At 42.3% G+C, this 21,577-nt stretch overlaps 1 protein-coding gene across 1 annotated transcript in view; it reads left to right on the top strand.

Moving 5' to 3' along the window:
* The first annotated feature begins 340 nt into the window (after positions 1–340).
* The window catches only part of OTOL1 (otolin 1), a 30,550-nt gene continuing 9,313 nt past the window's right edge, over positions 341–21,577 (top strand). Inside the window, exons 1-2 of the mRNA XM_054983879.1 lie at positions 341–1,131; positions 19,208–19,293. Coding sequence (XP_054839854.1) covers positions 341–1,131; positions 19,208–19,293 — 877 coding nt within the window. The remainder of the gene's footprint in view (positions 1,132–19,207; positions 19,294–21,577) is intronic.

The raw sequence follows: 21,577 nt of genomic DNA, 5'->3' as shown, positions 1-21,577 counted from the left end.
AAGATCCTATGATATGTGGATGTGACCCAGGATAATTGACATCCTGGGTCAGATCCAACAGGTCGTATCAAAGTGAGGTGCTATATCCTTCCTTGTACATGGCACCTTATTCCTGCACCAGAGGGCAAATGAGAAATAACAGTGATGTTAATATTTCGGCTTAACGTTATTTTACTGTTTTGTCTGAGGAGGATATTTAATCCGGTCTCTGTGGTAATGTATGACTATGTGCTTCTTTTCCCTTCTAGATCAACCAAGGGTTGCTAGAAAGACAGGAGAACTACAATTTTTGGCAGGTGCTGGGAGAGAGTTAATTGGACAAAGGGGAGATTCCAGAGCGATGGCTGATGAAGGTGCACCAGCATTCCGTACACTGGTAGAACGACATGGGGGGTCTAATTCTTCTTGCACAAAGGGTGACAAAGGTGGTAAAGGAGAGGTTGGGAGCCCTGGCCCTATTGGCCTTCAGGGATTGAAGGGAGACAAAGGGGAATATGGAGAATTAGGTCCAAAAGGTGACTCTGGAGCAAAAGGAGATCCTGGAGAGAAAGGAGAAAGAGGCCAAGCAGGTGCAGATGGAGCACAAGGTTTGGAAGGGCCACCAGGGATTCAAGGACCTCCAGGTATGAAAGGAGATCCAGGGATACCAGGAGTTGAGGGTGTTCCTGGAGAACAGGGGCTGACTGGACTACCTGGCCGAAAAGGAGAAAAAGGACAGAAGGGAGACTGCAACCCAGTTGAATCCATAGCATTCTCAGCTGGTCTTCAGAAAAGAAGAAGCTTTCCTTTGCCAGGATCCCCAGTGAAGTTTGAGAAGATTTTCCTAAATGAAAACGAAGCCTATGATGTTGAGACGGGCATATTTACTGCAAGTGCAGGGGGCATCTATTCTTTTAGTTACCACCTGAGTGTTTCCAGCAAATCACTAAGAGCCGCACTTTTCCACAATGGCCAAAGAATTATCCAGGTGTCAAGCGTAAGGGAATCTCCACAGGGCCTTAGTCAGGTTTCTGGATCAACATTAGTTCAACTGTCTGAAGATGATGAAATTTGGCTTCAGATTTTGAATGGCTCTCAGAATGGCCTGATGGCTGATGAAACCACTGATTCCATATTTTCTGGATTCCTGTTGTACCCTGACTAAACAGAATTAATTAATTACTTAACATTAGGAATGCTGAAATGCCCAATATTTGTCAGTCTGATACAAGTTTTATTTCTTCACCCATCAGATTTTTCACTTTCTGTTTTGGATCATAATGAATTTTTCTTTTGTTACCACACCTAATGGGTGAGATCCCATGTAGCTTTCCACAGGTACAAGCAGCGGGTATTCTTGCTGAATTCCTCTTACTATGGCAGCCCATGGGGATTGGTGAAAGTCACCTCTCCTGCACATGTGGAAATCTGCTCAGGAGCCAAGCCTTTATGTCTACATTTCCCTATCATATTTCAAATTTATTGTTAAAGTCCTAAGCTACAACACAATGGCCAGTTTTACAGTGATATCAATAGCCTAGCAAATGTAGAGGTTTCTAACAAAAATGTCTTTAAGAAAACTATGAGATGGTTGTTGGGGGTTTTCCGGGCTGTATTGCCGTGGTCTTGGCATTGTAGTTCCCTGACGTTTCGCCAGCAGCTGTGGCTGGCATCTTCAGAGGTGTAGCACCAAAAGATAGAGATCTCTCAGTGTCACAGTGTGAAAAAGATGTAGGTCATAGAGATCTCCAAAAGATAGAGATCTCTCAGTGTCACAGTGTGAAAAAGATGTAGGTCATGACCTACATCTTTTTCACACTGTGACACTGAGAGATCTCTATCTTTTGGTGCTACACCTCTGAAGATGCCAGCCACAGCTGCTGGCGAAACGTCAGGAACTACAATGCCAAGACCACGGCAATACAGCCTGGAAAACCCCCAACAACCATCGTTCTCCAGCCGTGAAAGCCTTCGACAATACATAAAACTATGAGATTTTACACTCAATTTCTAGCTCTTAGGAGTGACCTCAAAGCAATACTGCTAATTCCCTTCACTCCTATTTTGACAATATCCTTCCCACTTGGCCTTTGTCATGGGCAGTTCCACCATCACTGTGGCTTTACAAGAAATGTGTTGGCATCCTAGGATCAAGGCTTTGTGCTTGTGCATGCCCAATTTGCACTTATCCCCTCCTTTCCCCATTTAATTCTGATTATAAACACAGTTACTTGGAATCTAAGTCCCATTGATTTCAGTAGAAATTGCATCTAGTAAAAATCTTGAAGATCAAAGCTGAAGGGAGCTTTATTTTAAAAATAATTGTTACAAGACATGGTTTTGCAAAAGATCACAATTACTTGACTGTTTTTGTTCGAAATGTGGGTACTGAAGCTACGCTTGAAAGGAGAGCTTTCCAATGGTGGAAATGATGTCAAGTTGCAGTTGACTTATGGTGGTGACCCCTGCTCAAGTTTTCAAGGCAAGAGATGAAAAGTGGTTTGGCATTTCCTGCCTCTGTGTAGCAACCCTAGACTTGATTTGTGATCTCCGATCCACGTGCTAACCAGGACCAACCCTGCTTAGCTTTGAGATTGAACAAAATTGGGTTAGCCTCAGCCACCCAAGTCAGGATGAGCTTTCTAGCTTGGGTCCAAATTATTGATCTTTGTGCAAAATGAATCTTCCTACAGATGTTTGTACAAAATCTTCCTACAGATGTTGTGCTAGCTGTTGAGGCATAAAGGTGAACAGCAAGGGACCTCTAATAATTTTTCCTTTAGATAATTGATTCCATCCTTTAATTTTAATCAATGTATTACAATCATGTTACTTTATAGTAGAATCATGTAGAACAAGGTTCCCTGTCGCCAGTATTGTTTGTGCAATGTTTTACTTCCGGTGAATATGTTAATGGCTTGTGGACAAGTTGGCATATATTTAATAAACTGAAGTTTTGGACATTGCAAACTTTGAATCGGAATTTACTTTGCCTTTGTTTAATATTTGGTTCAAATCAGATCTCCACAGATGGTTTTTGACACTGAAAATATACTGGGAGAGTCAAGCTGCCATTCTAAGAACAATTTCCTGGGAGTAAGCCCCAATGAGTAAAATGGGACTTTGCCCCAAGTAGATCTGTGAGGTTTGCTCATGGATTTTACATAGATATGATCAGTGCCTTAATGGTGAGTTTCTCCACTAAAGTTCATAGACAGTAGATGCTAGGAGGAGACTCTCTACTAAATAAAATGTCACAGATTCCCCAGGCCAAATCTATCACCATCCCCATGCTGTGAACTCTCTGATAGTCCTCCTCTTCATGGGGAGATGGACAGATGCAAGCACTGGTCCCCTTGCTTGTGAAGTTCAGACATATGGGGCATTCATTAGGGAGGATTAATCTCAGTCATAGGAAAATCCATGCATTGCCCAGTTCACATAAGACAGCAATTGTCACACATATTTAGTGCATCATAGTGACTGCACACTTCTGATATGTGTGGTTGACAGGCTTCCATTTCAAGTGACTGACAGTGCAATCTTAAACTGAGTTACTCCAGCCTAAGCTCTGTTTAGGATTGCACTGTGAATCTCTGTTTAGGTTTATAGAGAGATAATATTCCCCTCTTCTAGACAGCCACACTAATTCAAGAGTAGCATATGGTTTGGAAACATCCAAAGAATGAAGAAGAAACACAGTCTAGATATGGCGACAAGCTAAAACTGGTGGGTAACTTTGCTGATACATAAGTAACATTTAAACTTTTTGATTCAAAGTGTGCATTATAATTAGGATGCAATTGATTGAACTGAAGTAAGCAATTTACTTACAAATTGCAAGTGCAAATTGCCCATTTGGGCCCGTTATTATATTTCATTTTGTTTCCAATTTTTGGATAGCGACTATTAACAGAAGTAGATTCATCCCTTTCTTAATGCAGTGGATGTATCACTATGAACAATAAATGAAAGGCTATATGAAAAGGCAATATGCATTTTACTGGTTTCATACTGTTTATTGCTGCTTACAATGGAGCGTAATTAGAAAAATTTAACTCTATCAACATAAAAAGGAAATTTTTGCCCGTACATAACAGATCATTGTAGTAGGAATCCAAACTTTATCAGAAAGTCATGATTTTGCTTATGACATTACCTCTGGTGGAGAATATTTACACATGTGCAGGAGATGCTCAGTTTCTTGTATCCTCAATGGAAAATGTGTAGTGCCATTTATGAGCATGAGAGGGGGGACGAGTTAAAATCCACATTGTCTGTGGGCTTGAATAAGTTATACTGAGTAAGACTACTGGTCTATCAATGTCAGCATTGTTTACTCTGACCAGCAGCAGGGCTCACAGTGAAGGTTCATCATAACAGTCACTACCTGATTCTTTTAAAACTGGACATGCCAAAAACTGAACTTGGGACTAGAGATGGGCACGAACAGAACCCCCCCCCACAAACATGATGTTTGTTGTTTGTTGCCATCCATGAACAGGGACTCATGAACAACCACGAACATGGCCCTGTTCAAAAACATGTTTGTGGTTGGCTGTTTGTGGGGGCCAGCAGGCTCTCCTCCAGCTATCATTCAAGTCAAGATTCCTACTGCACCACTCCCAGAAACCTGACCTGAGCAGGCACCAGGAAAGGTACCAATAGTAAATCATAGCTTGGCCCCAGAGTCTGGCAGCAGCTAACTTGAAGGGGTAGATCCCTATCCCACCACACACAAAGAAAATTCAAGCTCCAATGCACTCTCTATCAAAATGCCAACAACAACTGTCTCTCTCCCTCTCCACTGTCTGCAGAGCTGGGAGCCCCCCCGCCCCCTGCTCTTTGCTCACTTGTAACAAATTTGGAGCTCCACACTTGAAAGGAAGACCTGCCTATCAAGGTAAATTGGGCTTAGATTGAGGTTTCCAGGGCTTTAGCAGGAATTCAGACAGAGTTCAGACAATCTCTGCCTAAGTTGCCAAGGGAATTGATTGCAGGTGCCAGACTGTCTGGCTTGACGAACAGCAATGAACAGCAATGAACAAGGCTTGCAACCTGTTCGTTTAGAATGGGGCCTCACGAACAGCTTGTTCGTGAACAGCAGATTGGGCTGTTCGTGGCTTTTTTTGGTTCGTATTGCTGTTCGTGCCCATCTCTACTTGGGACCTTCTGTATACAAAGCAAATATTCTACCGTTGACCCACTCCTACATGACACTGCCTTATACAGCACAGAATGAGGAAGTTACTCGGACAACCCAGCAAACCCCCTCTGTGGTACCACTGTGCTTGGGCCTCTTCCCCTCTCCCATTTTGCTGTTGGTAAGTATGGACCAAGTGGGGTTCACAGAGATCAGATTGACAGCAATTAAAACCAATTTTGAGGTGGGAATCTTGGGCACTGATCTTGTGACGGAAGCTGTTTCACTATCCAATGGTCTGATTCAGTACCAAGCAGCTTCATATGTTCCTCTCTGTTGCTTGCCTCTTTTTTTCTGCCAGCTCGCCTTCTGCAGCTTGACCCAAATGTCTTGGGTCAGGGGCCTCTAACTGTATCTTGAAGGAAGGCTACCAGTCCTGAATATTTCTGACAAATCATACAGCCTATGATGCTAGGATGGTGAACTGCCCAATACTTACATTTCCTATACCACCCAAAGAAAGTTTGGGTTGTAACTATTATTACTGTACATACACCCTAGCACAAACTGGAGCTGACAGAAGTTCTGTTTGTATTTCAGCTGATGAGAGAAAAATCGATCCAGTATGTTTTGAAAGCTATCCTTATTTGGAAGTTTCCCAGGTATAATTGCAAAATAAATACATAAATAAATGGAAATGCCATAAGCGAGATAATGCTTCCACAGGGGATGCTAAAAATGGATGACCTTTAAAGATGCTTACATATTGCAGGCAGAAATTTACATGAATAAAGTCAACACAAAACAAGAATGGGGGCAGAGAGAACACCAAAGCAGTTTGAAGACTATTCCGATTAAAGAGCATAGAGGGCGGGGGTGGACCTCTCGGGTTCCATGCACATTTTGCAGAAACAGGATGAAACCAAGCAGCTTAAAAGTTAAGGCCAATTTATAGTATTCATTGGTATTTTCACCTAGACTGCCCCACCTCAGGTTGCAGTTGGGTGTGGGGTATAATGGTACTAGATGGTTTGCAAATTCTGCCCTATAAAATAAAGCTGTCTGCATATAGCAAACAAGCATTAAAAAGGATGAGATTATTCCTTTCCTTTGCATACTATTTTTTTTCAATATTCAGAGAGTATTCTTGTGTGTGTGCGCAAGCGTTCAAACATACAAATGTTACCAGTGCCCTGAAGTGGCAGAGCCCAGGAAAAGTTTTGTGTCTCATTTCTGTAGATGTTGTACATACTGCATACAGTGTGATGGCCATATCCACTGGTAGTCATCTGTGGTGGTAGAGAGTACCCTCAGTCATAGCTGACTTATGGTGACCCCTAGCAGGGTTTTCATGGCAAGAGACTAACAGGTGGTTTGCCATTGCCTGCTTCTGCAACCCTGGTCTTTGTTGGAGGTCTCCCATCAGTTACTAACCAAGGCAGATCCTGCTAGCCTTTGAGTTCTGATGAGCTTGTCTGGCCTATCTAGGTCAGGGCATAGGTGGTCTTCTGTACCTTAGCTTGTGGCATATTCATTATCATGTTTTAACTGCCCAGAAATCTGAGGAACTGTGGTCAATACCAGGATCGACGTGATCTCTTTCTCCAAACAGCCATATTCAAAGCTGTTGGATACACCAGGTTAGATCCATTGCAGCATTTTTGCGAGTGCAAGGATTTCTGCTCAACTTTCTCAGCTTCCTCCTCCCACAGCAGCTTGAAAGGCCTCCTCGAATCCTGTTACCAGGAGCACGATTTCAGGAGACATTTCTGGTTACGATGGGAGGAGGGAGCCAAAACAAATTGCACTCCTCAGGCAGAAGCACTATGCTGGGGTCCAACCCATTAAAAAAGAATAAATTGTAAAATTTATTACAGAGTATGTCCTCTCTTTGCATAGAGGTATCCCCAGATAAATCCAGTGCATATGTCCTCATGCCGCCCCCAATGGAATAGGTCTGTTTTCTGCTGCACATTTAGGATAAATATGTACCTAAATATAGATTTAAAAGGGGGTTAGTCAGATTCATGGAGGACAGGGCCATCATAGCTATGGATACGAAAGGGAATCTGTGTCTACACAGCAGCAGCAAACCTCTTAATACCAGTACTAGGAGGAAGCAGAAAGGGAAGATGTCGGTCCTGTTGGTTTGGCCATCTGGGGCAACTGGTTGGCAGCTGTGTGAAACAGAATGCTGGAGTAGATGAACCACTGGCCTGATCCAACAGAGTCTTCTTATGTAATTATGTTTGTACCACAAAGCTCAGCTTCCATCCAGGGGGGATCAAGCCTGAACCATTGCTCTGAGTAAACACTCTAGCCAGTACTGGGGCCCACCACTCTGGGAAGGCTTTATACAGTTCTGGTGGTAGCATGTCCTCACCCGGAGATTTTCCGGTGGGTAATGAGGCAATTAGTCCTCTAATTTCAGTTCCAGAGAATGGCTCCCATTCACGCAGGTCCAGGGGACCCTGATATACAACCTGTTGTTTATAAATTAGGGCAGATTCACACATTCAGTTGACAAGCCAAAATATTTCTTTTCCCCTAGATGCTTCTGTGTGTGTGTGTTAGAGAGAGAGAGAGAGAGAGAGAGAGAGAGAGAGAGATGGTGTAATTTTTGATAACACTGAGAAATATCAAGTATCAGCAAGAAGACGGTACCCTCTGTAGAATATAATTGGATGACTCTCCATGGCTCTTCTTGTGAACCTGTGTGGTGTGGGAGATTACTCATTAAACTTGACTCTGGGATCAACTAAATGTAATGTGTGGCCCAGCCCATAGCACTTGGGAATGATAATTCCCAGATGCTGGGGGTACAGTGAGTTGTATTGGGGGACCACTGGACCACCTTAGGTCATGCATATCATTTCCCATACGTGGGAAGTTATGGCCTGGAACAATGCGCCTCTGCCACCCCATCTTTATGATGACAATAATCAAGTACTACTTTATGGGTTCACTGAGAAAGGGGACTTCAGTATTCATCATATATCTTCAAAAATTAAAAATGCATTAAAATAGCACTAAAATGCTATTCTTTACTAGCTGCCTCTTGAAACACAGCTATTGAAGAAAAAATGTTGTTGTCACAAATCCTTGTTGTAATAAGTGCCTGAAGAACAGGTATCAAAGAGGCAGCGTACCAGCAGGCTCCTGACCTGTAGATGGCATCTGATTTGCATTTACTCCAATTTCAGCATCATTCTGGTGACTTTCTGGAGGAGTCACCAATCCCCTTTTTTCTCTGCCCACTGTACCCTCTCATTGGCTATAATTAAAGCAATTAAAGAAATAAAATAGATTGCTGCCTACTGGAGAACAAGATTGGCTTCTCCAATGTACTGTGCAGTGTGGGAACCCTTGACAAGGAAGAGATTATAAGGTAGGAGATGCTAACAAACATTTCTTTGTCTTGATGAGGGAGCTTATCCAATAAATGTTAGATTTCAAACGTTGGTATACTTTGATTGATGAAAGCGATTATATATAAAAAGTGTGTAGCTGAAGCTTTTTGCTACATAGTTTCCTGGAGAAAAGCTTCTAGTGATGTTTCTCAAAGAGTATGAAAAAGGGGATAACAACACCCAGCTATCCTTTTCTTAACACTTTCCACTGTAGAAACTTCATTTTCCAATTTACTGTATAGAGCCAGTGTGGTGCAGTAAGTAGAATGATGGGCTAGTGTCTGGGTGACCCAGGCTTGATTCCCTGTTCTGCCATGGAATCTTGCTGAGAGACCTTGGCCAATCACAAACTAACCTACCTCACAGGGCTTGTTGTGAGGAAAAGATAGAGGGGAGGAGAATGATGCGAACTGCTTTACGTCCCCATTGGGGAGAAAGGCAGAGTTTAAATCAAGTAAAATAAAATTAAAAATATAAACGTTTGGAAAGATGAAGTTTTAAATTCTTTTACTAGTGGACAAAAGTAAATAATAATTGGCTTATAAAAGCAGAGGAAAGAGATGAACAGTGAATAAATAATAGTCACACATTCTGTTTTGAGGCATAACGGTGTGGTTATGCTGTGTGAGATGAGGGAAGCTTGAGTTCAAGCCCTCACTTGGCCCTGATGAAGCTCACTGGGTGGACTCGGGAGAGTCACTTCCTCTCAGTCTAACTTACAGAGTTTTGGGGAGGATAAAAAAGGGCAAGGCGTATGCCATCCTGAGTTCCTTGGAGGAAGTATGGGATAAAAGTAAACACATCAATGTTCCCAGGGAATCTTCTACGGAAGAAGGAATCTTCGAGTCAGCAAATTAGAAAAAATATTTTTTCCCATCTAATGGCATAGGGAAAGAATGACAAAGTAAAAAATATAGCTCAAGAAGATCAGGAGAAGTTAGTTGGGTTTAAGTCCCATTAGAATCCAAGGGACAACACAGATGTGACTAATTTAAGTTTTAATTTGATTTAAGAATGACAAAGGCTTTAAAATGCAGAAAATTAAGCTGCACCGCTCTTTACATTTCTGATGAATAAAAATGTGACTTTTTTTTCAGGATGCAGTTCAGTATTTAACCTTACACATTTATCTAGGGCTACTTCTGGTGGAAAAATCAACACTCTTTCGCTGGACTGAGAAATAATGCAAACTGGATTCAGATATCCACTGGCATAAGACATGAGTATTGCAAATTGCATGCTTATGTAAGGTATCCAGTGACAATCCATTCACTTTACATTGTGTCGACTGCAGGAAGAGGGGACTACACACATGATATCAGAATAACAAAACTGGAAGGGCTTGTAGCTAAGAAGCAGAGCACATGCTCTGCATACATAAATTCCTTGGCATCTTTTGAAAAAGGATATTAGGTAACAGTGCTGGGAAAGATTTCTGCCTGAGATCTTGGGAAACAGCCATGATTGGAGCAGTCAGTATTAGGATGGGCAGCCAACAGTGTGATTCCACATAAGACAAGTTCAGAGCCTCGTAGGAATTTGGCTGATGGTGTTAGGAGCGCTCGTTGAAAGAAGACAACACAGAGGATGTCAATTCAGATGTTGCAACTAGACATGGGCGTGAACCACAAATAAAAACGAACCGTGCGGTTCATGATTTGTGGGTTTCCACAAACCAGGAACTCCCACAAACTGGGGAAAGTTTCTGAACCAGTTCGTGGTTCATGGTTCATGGGGTTTAAATGCCCCTTTCCAGTTGCTTAGCTGCGGCAGCCATTTGAGGGGCGAGAAGGCCATTTTTGGACTCCTTCGCCACCCTGCGGGCCCACGTGGTGGCAAAGGAGGCCAAAACCAGCCTTCCCGTCCCTCAAATGGCTGCTGCAGCAGCCATTTGAGGGGCGGGAAGGCTGGTTTTGGCCTCCTTTGCTGCTCTGCGGCCCACGCTGGGGTTTGTGGGATTTGGGTGTCTAAAGGGCCCTGCTGTTTGCAAGCGGCAGGTCCCTTTAAACTATCAGCTGGCAGGCGGCGAAGGGGGATCCCCCCTGCTGCCTGCCAGCGGATAGTTTAAAGGGCCCTGCCGCTTGCAAGCAGCAGGAAAAGTTTAAATGGCCATTTCTCCGGGGCTGCCCTCGGCCATCTGCTATGTCCATATATACGGACTCCCAATATTTGTTTAAATAGCCTGCTCCTGGACTATTTTAATGACTTTAAAAAATTATTATTGATTTTATGATTTGTTGACTTTTAATGTATTTTTGAATGTTGTTAGCCACCCTGAGCCCATCTGTGGGGAGGGCGGGGTATAAATCAAATCAAATCAAATCAAATCAAATCAAATCAAATCAAATCAAATCAAATCAAATCAAATCAAATCAAATCAAATCAAATCAAATCAAATCAAATCAAATCAAATCAATAAATAAATTTAAACTGCCCTTTAATACGAACCAAATGAACCAGTAGACCAGTTCATGAAAATTCGTGGAAATGAGCTTCCATGAACCACTGGTTCGCGAACCATGAACCAGGCTGGTTTGTGTTTTTTTTTGGTTCGTATTCAGGTTCATGCCCATCTCTAGTTGTAACCCAGGAAAGCATTGAGGAGTGATTTGAATAAGGGTGTAGTGTGTGTGTGTGTGTATGTATGCATGTAAGTGAAGAATCTGTTCAAGGCATGAACTAGACACAAAAGCAGGAAGGAAAGTATACAAGGTGATGTAGCTGTGATGGTGTGATCTCATGGCTGAACATATGAAATTGCCTTATATTGAGTCAGACCACTTGTCCTTCTAGCTTAGTACCATTTAATCGGATGAGCAATGCCTCTATGCAGAGTTGTCAAGAAGAGAAAAAGACTTACTACCTGACATCCTTTAACTAGAGATGCCCGAGACTGAGCCTAGGAGTTTCTGCATGCAAAGCACCAGTTCCACCACCAAGCCTTGGTCCTTTGTTCATGCACAAGCCTTTTATTTTACATTGCCAGGCATTGGTGGCCCATAAAACAAGAACAGGAGGCTCAAATTAGTTTGTCAAGCGCCCATGTTTAGAACAGGATCTTCAGTGAGGAAAATGAGGCCCTGAGCAGAAACAGATCCCAGTCTATATTTTATCTTTATTACTGTTGGAACTTAAGCCTGCAGTGGGTCCTGAAAGTGTGACTGCAGATAAATCATTTTGGTTGCCAACCAGTGTGCTACAGTTACTCTTAATAAAGGAAGGCAGCAGCATACCAGTGGAACAAGAGGAGGATTTTTATTTGCACACTAGGGGAGAGCGGGTTGGATGTGAATCCCTGACGCCAATAAAAACTGCCTGGTTAAGTTTGCATGCCCTGAGCTGGATAGCCCAGTTTAGCCAAATCTTGTCAGATCTGGGAAGCTAAGCAAGGTCAGTCTTGGTTAGTGGCTGGATAGGACATGGGAGACCTCCAAGGAAGATTTTCTACCACCACCAGGCTTGCAGTTTTGAGTAGCTGGACACTTGGTCTTGCTGATTGTTCACTGTGAATTGCCCCAAGAGTTTAATCGGACAGTTATGCTAAGACTAATTGTGTAATGGCTTTCCCTGTGTTCCTGAACATCTCTATGCCCATTACCACACATGTGGAAAATTGGTACATGATCCACAATGAGGGAAAAAAAACATGGTATGAACTATTCTGTGGCAATGAAAAACAAAACAAAACAGAGACTCCAAATAGCCAATTCCCTCAACAACTGCAATGTGATACTGGAAGTGAGGGAAGTTGCGTGCACGTGCATGAGAGAGAGAAGGAGGGGGAACCAGTTAGTGACAGGATTTAGCACTCTGAGGAAAGAAGACAGGGAAGACTCATGCTGTCAGCCAGACTGGAAAGTCTGTTCACATTTCAGTCCTCCTCCTCACAGGCTCATAATTCTCTTTGAGCAAGAGTCCCACACATTATCTGCCTCCTCAGCTTTTTCCTTCCTCTCGGCTTATATATAGCTTTCGAGCACTCTTCCTGCCTCTCTTACCTTGCTTGTGAGTAGGTCCTTACTCACAAAGCTTTTACTTACAAGCAGGCCATTACTTATGACAAGACCTCTCTTGAGCTCAAGGGAACCATTTGACTGGAGAAACTGGCTGCCCACCAGTCACACAGCACTGCCATGTCCCACATGGATCCACTTCCTTCCCCACCTATATTTTGCGGTTTTCCCAAGGTGGGAATCCACACAAACACTATAATCTGGACTGTGGGGGCCACATTTCCTAATCCACTGAGGCTGCGCCCCGCCGATCCTTGCTTCTTCTCATTGAATGTACCCTTGAAGCAAAGGTTGATGTGATCACAGTTTTGAAAATGAAATCCTGCCCTCAAACCATAGCTGATTTATGGCGAACCTTGGTGGGGTTTTCATAGCAAAAGACTAACAAAGTTGGTTTGCCATTGCTTGCCTCTGCAACCCTGGCTTTTTTTGGAGGTCTCCCATCCAATTACTAACCAAGGCCAACCCTGCTTAGCTTCAGAAATCTTACAAGATCAGGCTCTTTGGGCTATTTAGGTCAGGGTTGATCACAGATTTATTTATTTAGATTTACTGCAAGACCTATACAAAATGCTTGAGGAAATGAATGAAAAACATTTATGCAAGGAAGGAAGACTGATACGCAGGCAGAGAGGAATCCCCATCTTTGGTCCTGAAGAGCTCTTTAGATGTTTTAAAAAGCAAAAAACTATTTAAAAATAGCATGAATGATCCTACTAGGAAGTTTTATTGGCCTCCTCCTCTCTCCTTATTGCTGTGGCTAAATAGAAGAGAACCACAATTTTAGCAAAGACATTCTGCTTTGCTCATTTTGATTTAAAACATTAAAAACATCTTCTAAAGCATCCCGAAGAAGAGCAAAAAATGTAATTCATCACATAATACCAACAAGTTACCTTATTTCAAAAGAATGTGGCATATTAATTCTGTGGATGAACGGAAGATTTGTACCAAACAGCAAATGAACACACAGGGAACTCTTTAATATTTCTAAGCTTCCTAATGACATAAACAAGTCTATATTCAATTGAATTACCAGCTTTTTAAAATATATATATATATATATATTTAATTTTTTTATTGATTATAGAATGGAAACAATAACAATAAACATTAAATAGCAAATACATGGAGTAATATAGTGGTTATACAAGATTGCAGGTTGTGAAGAAAAACATATAAAAACACTTGTTTACTGTAATTTGTAGTTTATACACCACAAAGAGAAATTCACAATATATTGGTATAGATAGTTTAGTTTGTAGTTCTAGACTTTCAATATATCTTGATAGAGATGGTTGGAAGGAAGTGTTTCGGTTTTGTCGATAAAATCTAAGAAAGACCACCATTTTTCATAGATGTAGAGGAATTAGCAGATAAGTTGTCTGTTATTTTGTCTATAATGAGCTGATCCACCAGCTTATATTTTGAGGGATGATCGATGAAGTTAGAGTACAGTGAGGCAGTCTCCATAGGTCGCAAGTTTTAGGAAATTTTTAGAGGCAGTAAATCATCAAGTTTTCAATAGCAGAATTTTGGAAAGGCCCTGACAGGCCCCGCATATGCCTTCCTGTTTTTTCTCCCTTTACAGTATTGTTCTTGTAGAATAACAACATTTGAAACAGCCTTCAAGGGGGAAAAGCTGAAGATTCTAAAACAGATTATTTATTTTGACTTCCTTCTCAGCAGAGTCATTTATATTCTCAAGGTTATGCCTGGGGAAATGGAGCAGCGGTACTCCGTTCTTGGCCCTTCTTGGATGATGTCTGACTCTGCAGATATTTTATATGTTTCTCAACTGTGTTGTCTGTGAATGAAGCAAGTATTCAAATGCTTGTCTTTGTTAGTCCTGGCAGCACCACTGTTACCACTCTTCTGTTCGGTTTGCTGGTGTGTAGCATTTGATAGTAATGGGTCTTTCCAAAGATTCCTTCGGAGTGTTTAAGTTGGTGTTCCGCTCCAATAAACCTCACAGGCCATTACCTTGCTAATTGTTCAAGCTACAGGACTTGTACAATGCTACGGATTGTCTCTGGTCTTGGAGTGGAATATACCAGGGCTCTCCTGAAAAGGGAAGTGGCTTCGTAACCTTTCCCATCTTGCCTCAACCTGTTGCCTTGCCAGCACCTTTAAAAAAACCCCAAAAAACAAAACACAACCTCTCTGTTGTTTGGCTCTTGGCTGACTCCAAAGCTGGAGTTCTTGATATGTGTACTTTATTATCAGCTTATTGGCCCAAATTCTTCTCACGGTATCGAAGATGAAATGCTGTGTGAAGTATGTAGGCTAGACTTCTGTATGTATGAAAACAGTCAACCACATTAATGTAATTATTGTGATCAATTTCTGGATAAGAAACCTCACTTTCTATTTCCTGTGGACAGTAAAATAGGGGGGGGGAACCCTCTTACTAAGGGGAAAACAACCCTCTTACATTATCTTTAGAAAGAGTGGTCAGAATTTTCTTCTCATGTGTAGATAACCTGACTTTGCCCTTTCTTGCCACTAAGCCATTTTATACAGCTTTATATGAATACATGATTTCAATAATTGAAGGCTTTGGGAAGAATCATTTGGGATTTGGTATGGGACTAAGTAATAGAGGGGCACTGATTTTTAGCTGAACATGTGTTAGTTTGTAATATCTGTTGATCAGTCCTTCCACATACACTTGTTGTATCTACCTTTCTGTTGTGGCATTCGTTCAAAAGAAGCAAGAAGTGATTGTGTGAAGCCATCAGGATTGGAAAACATGAAAAGCTCCTGGACACATATTCAAAGTGTTACTGATTACTTCAGTCACAGAGGACACTTGTACCCTCTACAAGTTCAGGACATACAGAAGGAGGGAGGAAGCAATCATTTCTAGAATCTAGATTGAAAAGTGCCACATGAAACACGCATCAGGCATGCATGACCTGTGATCCACCAACACAAATGCAGCTTTGCCAGCTGTATATATAGTTCTAAATGAATGCTGGATGCCAGTATGCCAGCCCCTATTAATTCAAACAAGGTGTATCTTTTCATTGGCAGACTGGGTGTGAGGATCAGCCAATGGGATGGCTAAAGGGTGCTGCTTATAAACAGATGCCGCCTGTCCAATTCAAGCCTTCACCACATGCTGCTCGCTTAGCCATCTACGCATACGGATTAGCATGGGACTAGCTGGTCGGTTTGGGGCTGAGCAAGAATTTGGGGTTCTCTTACATTGGGTATGTAGAGAATCTTTTTTCCCCACTTGCTTCACTGTGATCCTGGGATGGGGTATATAAATACATTTGACTGGTTTGGCCAAAACTAGGATTGCAGGAATAGGGCAGGTTGCCATAACATAGGTAGGGATAAATGATGAGCATCTTGAAGTATCTTTGGATACTGTGGCCATACCTAGAACAGATTCACTGGAGCAGCAGGGTGGGTTGACGAGAACCTCATAGATACTGAGCACCATCAACCAAATCCTAATTGCCTGAGCATCATGTTGGGGAACGTGGATGACGCTTGGCACCTCTCAGCACAATTAATGTGCAGGGCAGGATAAGCAAAGCCGGCATTAGCACTGCCTGAGCTTGAGGCCAGGTAGAGTTGCCCAAACAAGGCAGCCGCCCAACCCAAAGTTATCTGGTTGTTGTGGATTTTCCGGGCTGTATAGCCGTGGTCTTGGCATTGTAGTTCCTGACGTTTCGCCAGCAGCTGTGGCTGGCATCTTCAGAGGTGTAGCACCAAAAGACAGAGAGTACACCTCTCTCAGTGTAGCACTGAGAGATCTCTGTCTTTTGGTGCTACACCTCTGAAGATGCCAGCCACAGCTGCTGGCAAAATGTCAGGAACTACAATGCCAAGACCACGGCTATACAGCTCGGAAAATCCACAACAACCATCGCTCTCCGGCCGTGAAAGCCTTCGACAATATACCAAAGTTATCTGTTCATGGCTCCAGTCTTTGGATTTAAGTATCCACAGATTTTGTCATGTTGAGAATTAGACATATTGATGATGATTTCTGGGACATCTAGAGCTTTCATTCCATTATGGCGTACTGAGCTAGTATTCTAAATGGCAACAAGCATAGTTGAAAATGAAAAGAAACCTCTGACACAGTACTTTGGTCTCCATTTGAATAGGTTGTCAACTGGTTGTATGCATAATGTTACACGTACAAACTTAAATTCATATGGTCATGGACTGTGAGGAGAGTCAGTTCACGAGAGAATCATTCTAAAAATTAAGTTATGAAATAAGCTGCAATCTCACTTCTGAATTACATTAGCTAATATGAAATTTTACGAAACAAAGAACAAAATAGTGTATCACAAAAAAAGAGATTGTACCTCCCCAATGCATTTCTTTCATTTTCTTCTTGAGTACCACACTTAATTTTGCTTCCATTTATTCCTTCCTATTAAAACCTTTCAATGTGTGTAATTGTGCTTGACTTTATTATGGAATTATCTGTGACTGGAATTCAACTTTGTCATGGTCTGAATGAACTACTGTGAATGTTCAGCAGTTGCTCTGAATGTTCTAGCTCACTCAAGCTTATACACCAGATGGCTCCTCAATTTTTTTTAAAGTTGTTATTAGAAATGTTACAATGGATATAATTCCTTAGAGCTGTTGGTCTTGTTACTGAGGGAAAAAAGTCTTCCGGAATTCTGTGTTGGCAAACTTTGAACAGGGCCATCAATTTTCATCAAACATGGATTAACATTGACTAGATTGTAGGGTTGCCAACCCTGAGGGAATTCCTGGAGATTTGGGGGGCAGAGCCTGGGGAGGGCAGGATTTCGGGAGGAAAGGGTGCTCAGCAGAGCTCAGCCATTGAATCCACCCTCCAGAGCAGCCATTTTGTAGTTAGGATGGCAATGAGGAGAAATCTTGGGAGATCTCTAGGCCCACCTGGACACTAGCAACCTGTGTGTGAGCTCGTGTGTGTACCTGGGTGAATGTGTATGTGTGAAGGAGATGGAATGATAATGTATTGAAGTGTAGTTTCCCCTTAGAATTCATCTTAGAGAGACACTGTATAAATTCAGGTGATCTCTGCTGTCTGATGATCAGCTGTAATTCTGAGAGATTTCTCTATGCACTACCTGGAGGTTGGCAACCCTATTTTACATCAGCAAGAGCCCATCAGGATTCCTTGGTAAAGGGATTCTTTGGTTCATGTATGGATCCCTTTCTTTGAAATCTCCTCCCTGTTAAAGCTATTACACCGGAGAGTGCTATCTCCCTTCTTATTTTGTTGATTTTCGTGAGAACGGTTGATCAGAGAAAGTGAAGTTATTGTTTGAGGCCCTTACATCCTCAGTAAAGAATTCCCTGACATTTATATATATGAAGCAGGTGTAAGACTTACAGTAGATAATAACAAGCTCATAGCTTTAAGGGATTGTTATTTATTGGATTGGGTTGAATAACCCTCTTCTGTTAAGTGTTCCACTGACAAAGACTTTCTCCAATTGGGAAAAATTTTCTTCCTCCAATTACTCCCTTCTGCCATTACATGTTGCAGAGTCTTCATGTTTATTGAGCAATGACATAAAGAATTTGAACCAGATGTTCATTGGAAGTTTTTTTTGCCTCCCAAGACTCACACTAATCTTTTTCTCCTTGCCATTGGGGGGTGCAGCCAGAAATGGTGGCTGCCTTCCCTTCCATGCTTTCTTCTCCTCCTTAAAGCACTCCATGAAGCTGCCATTTGCTGTACCGCCCTTCAGGACATCTTAAACCCACTCAGAGCTATTTACAAAGTGTGTTATTATTATCCTCATGACAATCACCCTGTGAGGTGGGTGGGGCTGAGAGAGCTCTGGAAGAGCTGTGACTGACCCAAAGTCATCCATCTGGCTTCAAGCGGAGGAGTGGGGAATCAAACCTCGCTTTCCAGATTAGAGTCCTGCCACTCTTAACCACTACACCAAACTGACATTACAAATGCACTAATTAGGAGTTCTGTATGAGATGCCACAATCATTCGGTGGTATGATCAGGGTCTCCTTAAATAAAGTAAGCATAATTTTATTCAGAATAAACAAAGAAAAGAGCACAAGACCTACTAAAGTCCTTCATTGCTGTTCGCCTAGTAGCCAGTTTACCTAACCATAAGTAAAACCTGGTCTGGTGCTGCTCCAAATTCTTGTACACTGGAACTATAATAAAACATGGAACGGACTTCTCAATTTCACACCATAGCTAGCTACAGGTCTAGAGTGTTGCTGTGACTCAGTGATGTCACTTCTGGGTCTGTCCCAGAAGTGATGTCATGCCTTTGCTCTGAAGGCACCCCCATATACCCACCCTCCCAATCTCCTGCTAGGTGACTGCTGGTGGCTGGTAACCCTAGCTGGAGATGATGGGACCTGCATGGACAAACATTGTGTAGAACCGAGACTGTAATAAGGATGGGAACTAGATGAGGTTCAGTGTAAAAACTGGCTGCATCCAACCCCCTCTCAGTAAACACTCAGCAGTAAACTTGATTAACTTTTGTTTAATGGGGAAAATGACCTCGCACACAAGTAGCAAATAGGGTTTGTTACTATATAATGACTGAAACAGCTGGAAGTTTTTTGCATCATGAAAAGGAAGATCGTTTATGTGTTGTAGGTTTGTATTAATTTTGTAGTATAAAGCCTTTGTTCTAATTTTGTTTTAAGTGGCAAAGTTAAGAACCTTAACAGCTTGCCAAATCCTGACCTACCAGAAACAAGTACACATGTTGACTGGGCTAGGCTAACAAATGGTAGGTTTATTATGGGGAATGAAATCGGGGCCTGTTGATGAAAATAATGTGGTAAATGGCATCATTCCAGAAGCCAGCACTCTCATACAGTTGATAGTTTGTAGTCATGCGATTAATTAGCTCATGGAGGAATTTTCCTTATCTTGTGTAGGAAAGAGCAGGGCTTGGGTAGCAGAGCGGAGTGCTTAAATATATTTTAACTGTCCCCAGGCACCTGCTTAGGTGTGGGCCAGTTTTATTAGAGATAAAGGAAGAGTTTGCATATGGAAGTATATAAGAACGAGAAAAGTTTAATTAGTTGAGATGGACCAAGGGGTTTTAACTGTGCAGAGATGGGGCCTGCTGTCTTTTGGTGCAAGCAACTAAGCCTAGAGGCAATGTGAAGTGTATGCTAGCTTGTAATTTCTTCAAAAAAAGTTGGAAATCGGGTGAAGTCAGTCCAACAGTTATAATTCAAATCTTACAACACATCCTCTTTCAGACTGTTGTACACCATCTGGAGCAGACCAGTACCCATGAAACTGAAGATAGACCATCAACCATTAACCATGAGGGCCATTGAGGACTTGATAGATCTTTTTTGCACAGGACTGCTAAAGCAGAGTGGGAGTGATAATTCGGGGACCTGCCAGATCATGTGGCAAGTGGGCTGCGTTTGGATTAGTGGGTCAAATGGTTTCTAGGCCTGCTTTGGAGCAATTCTTATCCCATTATGATTTGCTGTGATGGTGGTTCATAGAGGCTTGGAAATATACTCAAATGAGGAAAGAACTCAATTTCCTAGTCATTCATAACACACACTAGAAGAGAGAACGGTGAGCTATTTTTGTTCTTTCCATCACACACCAGTCAAAGGGGTTAGTGTAGCAACTATGATGTGAATGAGAGAGGAGAGAGAGAGAGAGCCTTCTAAGGTAACTGCTCTTTGTACTTATGGCTGTCCACTCTCACACTCTCTGGTTCCTCCTTTTATTTGTTTAAACCCAGCCACCTGCAATCAGCAAAAAGAAGGGACACAAGATTTGCTTAACTGGTTGTTAGTGTGCAGGGTTACCAGGTATCCAATTTTGGCTTGGACAGTCCAGTATTTTGGGAGATTTTCCAAGAAAACAGTCCTGCAAATACCGGACACCTTGCCTGGGCCAGGCCCCTCCCCTATAATTTGCCTGGCCCAGCCACTCAGCCTTCTGTGGCTATGCGGCACTGCTGCCGGGCCAGGTGCCCAGGCAGCTTCCTGTGGCAGTGCAATGCTGTCCAGGAGCAGCCAGCCAGCCCAGGCTGGGCGCTACACCCAGCTAGTCTCCTATGGTGGTATGGCAGTAGTGTGGCAGCAGCACTACCCAGCCTAGGTGTCTGGGCAGTCTCTTGCGGCTGCATAATGCCACTCAGGAGTGGCACCTGGAAATGGGAGCATTCACTTCTCCCCTCTCTTCCCAGGTCCTCTATTAGGGTGGACCCATCTAGAAACCCTAGTAGTATGTCAGCTTTGTACTTCCTAAAGGTATCTCATTTGGGACCTTACTAGAATAATCTTTAAGACTAACCAACTTTATTGTAGCATAAGCTTTCGAGAATCACAGTTCTATGGTTGTTGTGGGTTTTCCGAGCTGTATTGCCGTGGTCTTGGCATTGTAGTTCCTCTTTTTGTTGTGAGAAAAGAGGGAATGGTTCTTGTGTCCCTGCAGCATAGGAGAAAGGTTAAAGAACAGAGTAGATGTGCTTTCTTGTTCCGAAGTGTTTCCAATCTCCGGGTCTGTTGGAATGTTTCCTCCCCGTAGAGGTGTTCGATGTATTGTCGAAGGCTTTCATGGCCGGAGAACGATGGTTGTTGTGGGTTTTCCGGGCTGTATTGCTGTGGTCTTGGCATTGTAGTTCCTGGAACTACAGTGCCAAGACCACGGCAATACAGCCCGGAAAACCCACAACAACCATCGTTCTCCAGCCGTGAAAGCCTTCGAAAAATCACAGTTCTCTTCGTCAGATGCATCTGACGAAGAGAACTGTGATTCTCGAAAGTTTATGCTACAATAAAGTTGGTTAGTCTTAAAGGTGCTACTGGACTCTTTTTGATTTTGCTACTACAGACTACACGGCTAACTCCTCTGGATCTATTACTAGAATAATGTACTTAAATGCAAGTATAAATCTCTCTTCACAGCAATTTTGACAAGATGGGCAAGATTCATAAGGTAATGATAATGAACAATAAAATGCATTTACAGAAAATATGATATGTAACAAGTTAAAAGTTTTGTGTGGAATATTTCAGTATAGAATATACAAT

Source organism: Eublepharis macularius, chromosome 6, assembly GCF_028583425.1.
Source record: "Eublepharis macularius isolate TG4126 chromosome 6, MPM_Emac_v1.0, whole genome shotgun sequence".
NCBI lineage: Eukaryota > Metazoa > Chordata > Lepidosauria > Squamata > Eublepharidae > Eublepharis > Eublepharis macularius.
The sequence above is the reverse complement of the archived record's forward strand: the minus strand, read 5'-3'. Positions and strand labels throughout refer to the sequence as shown.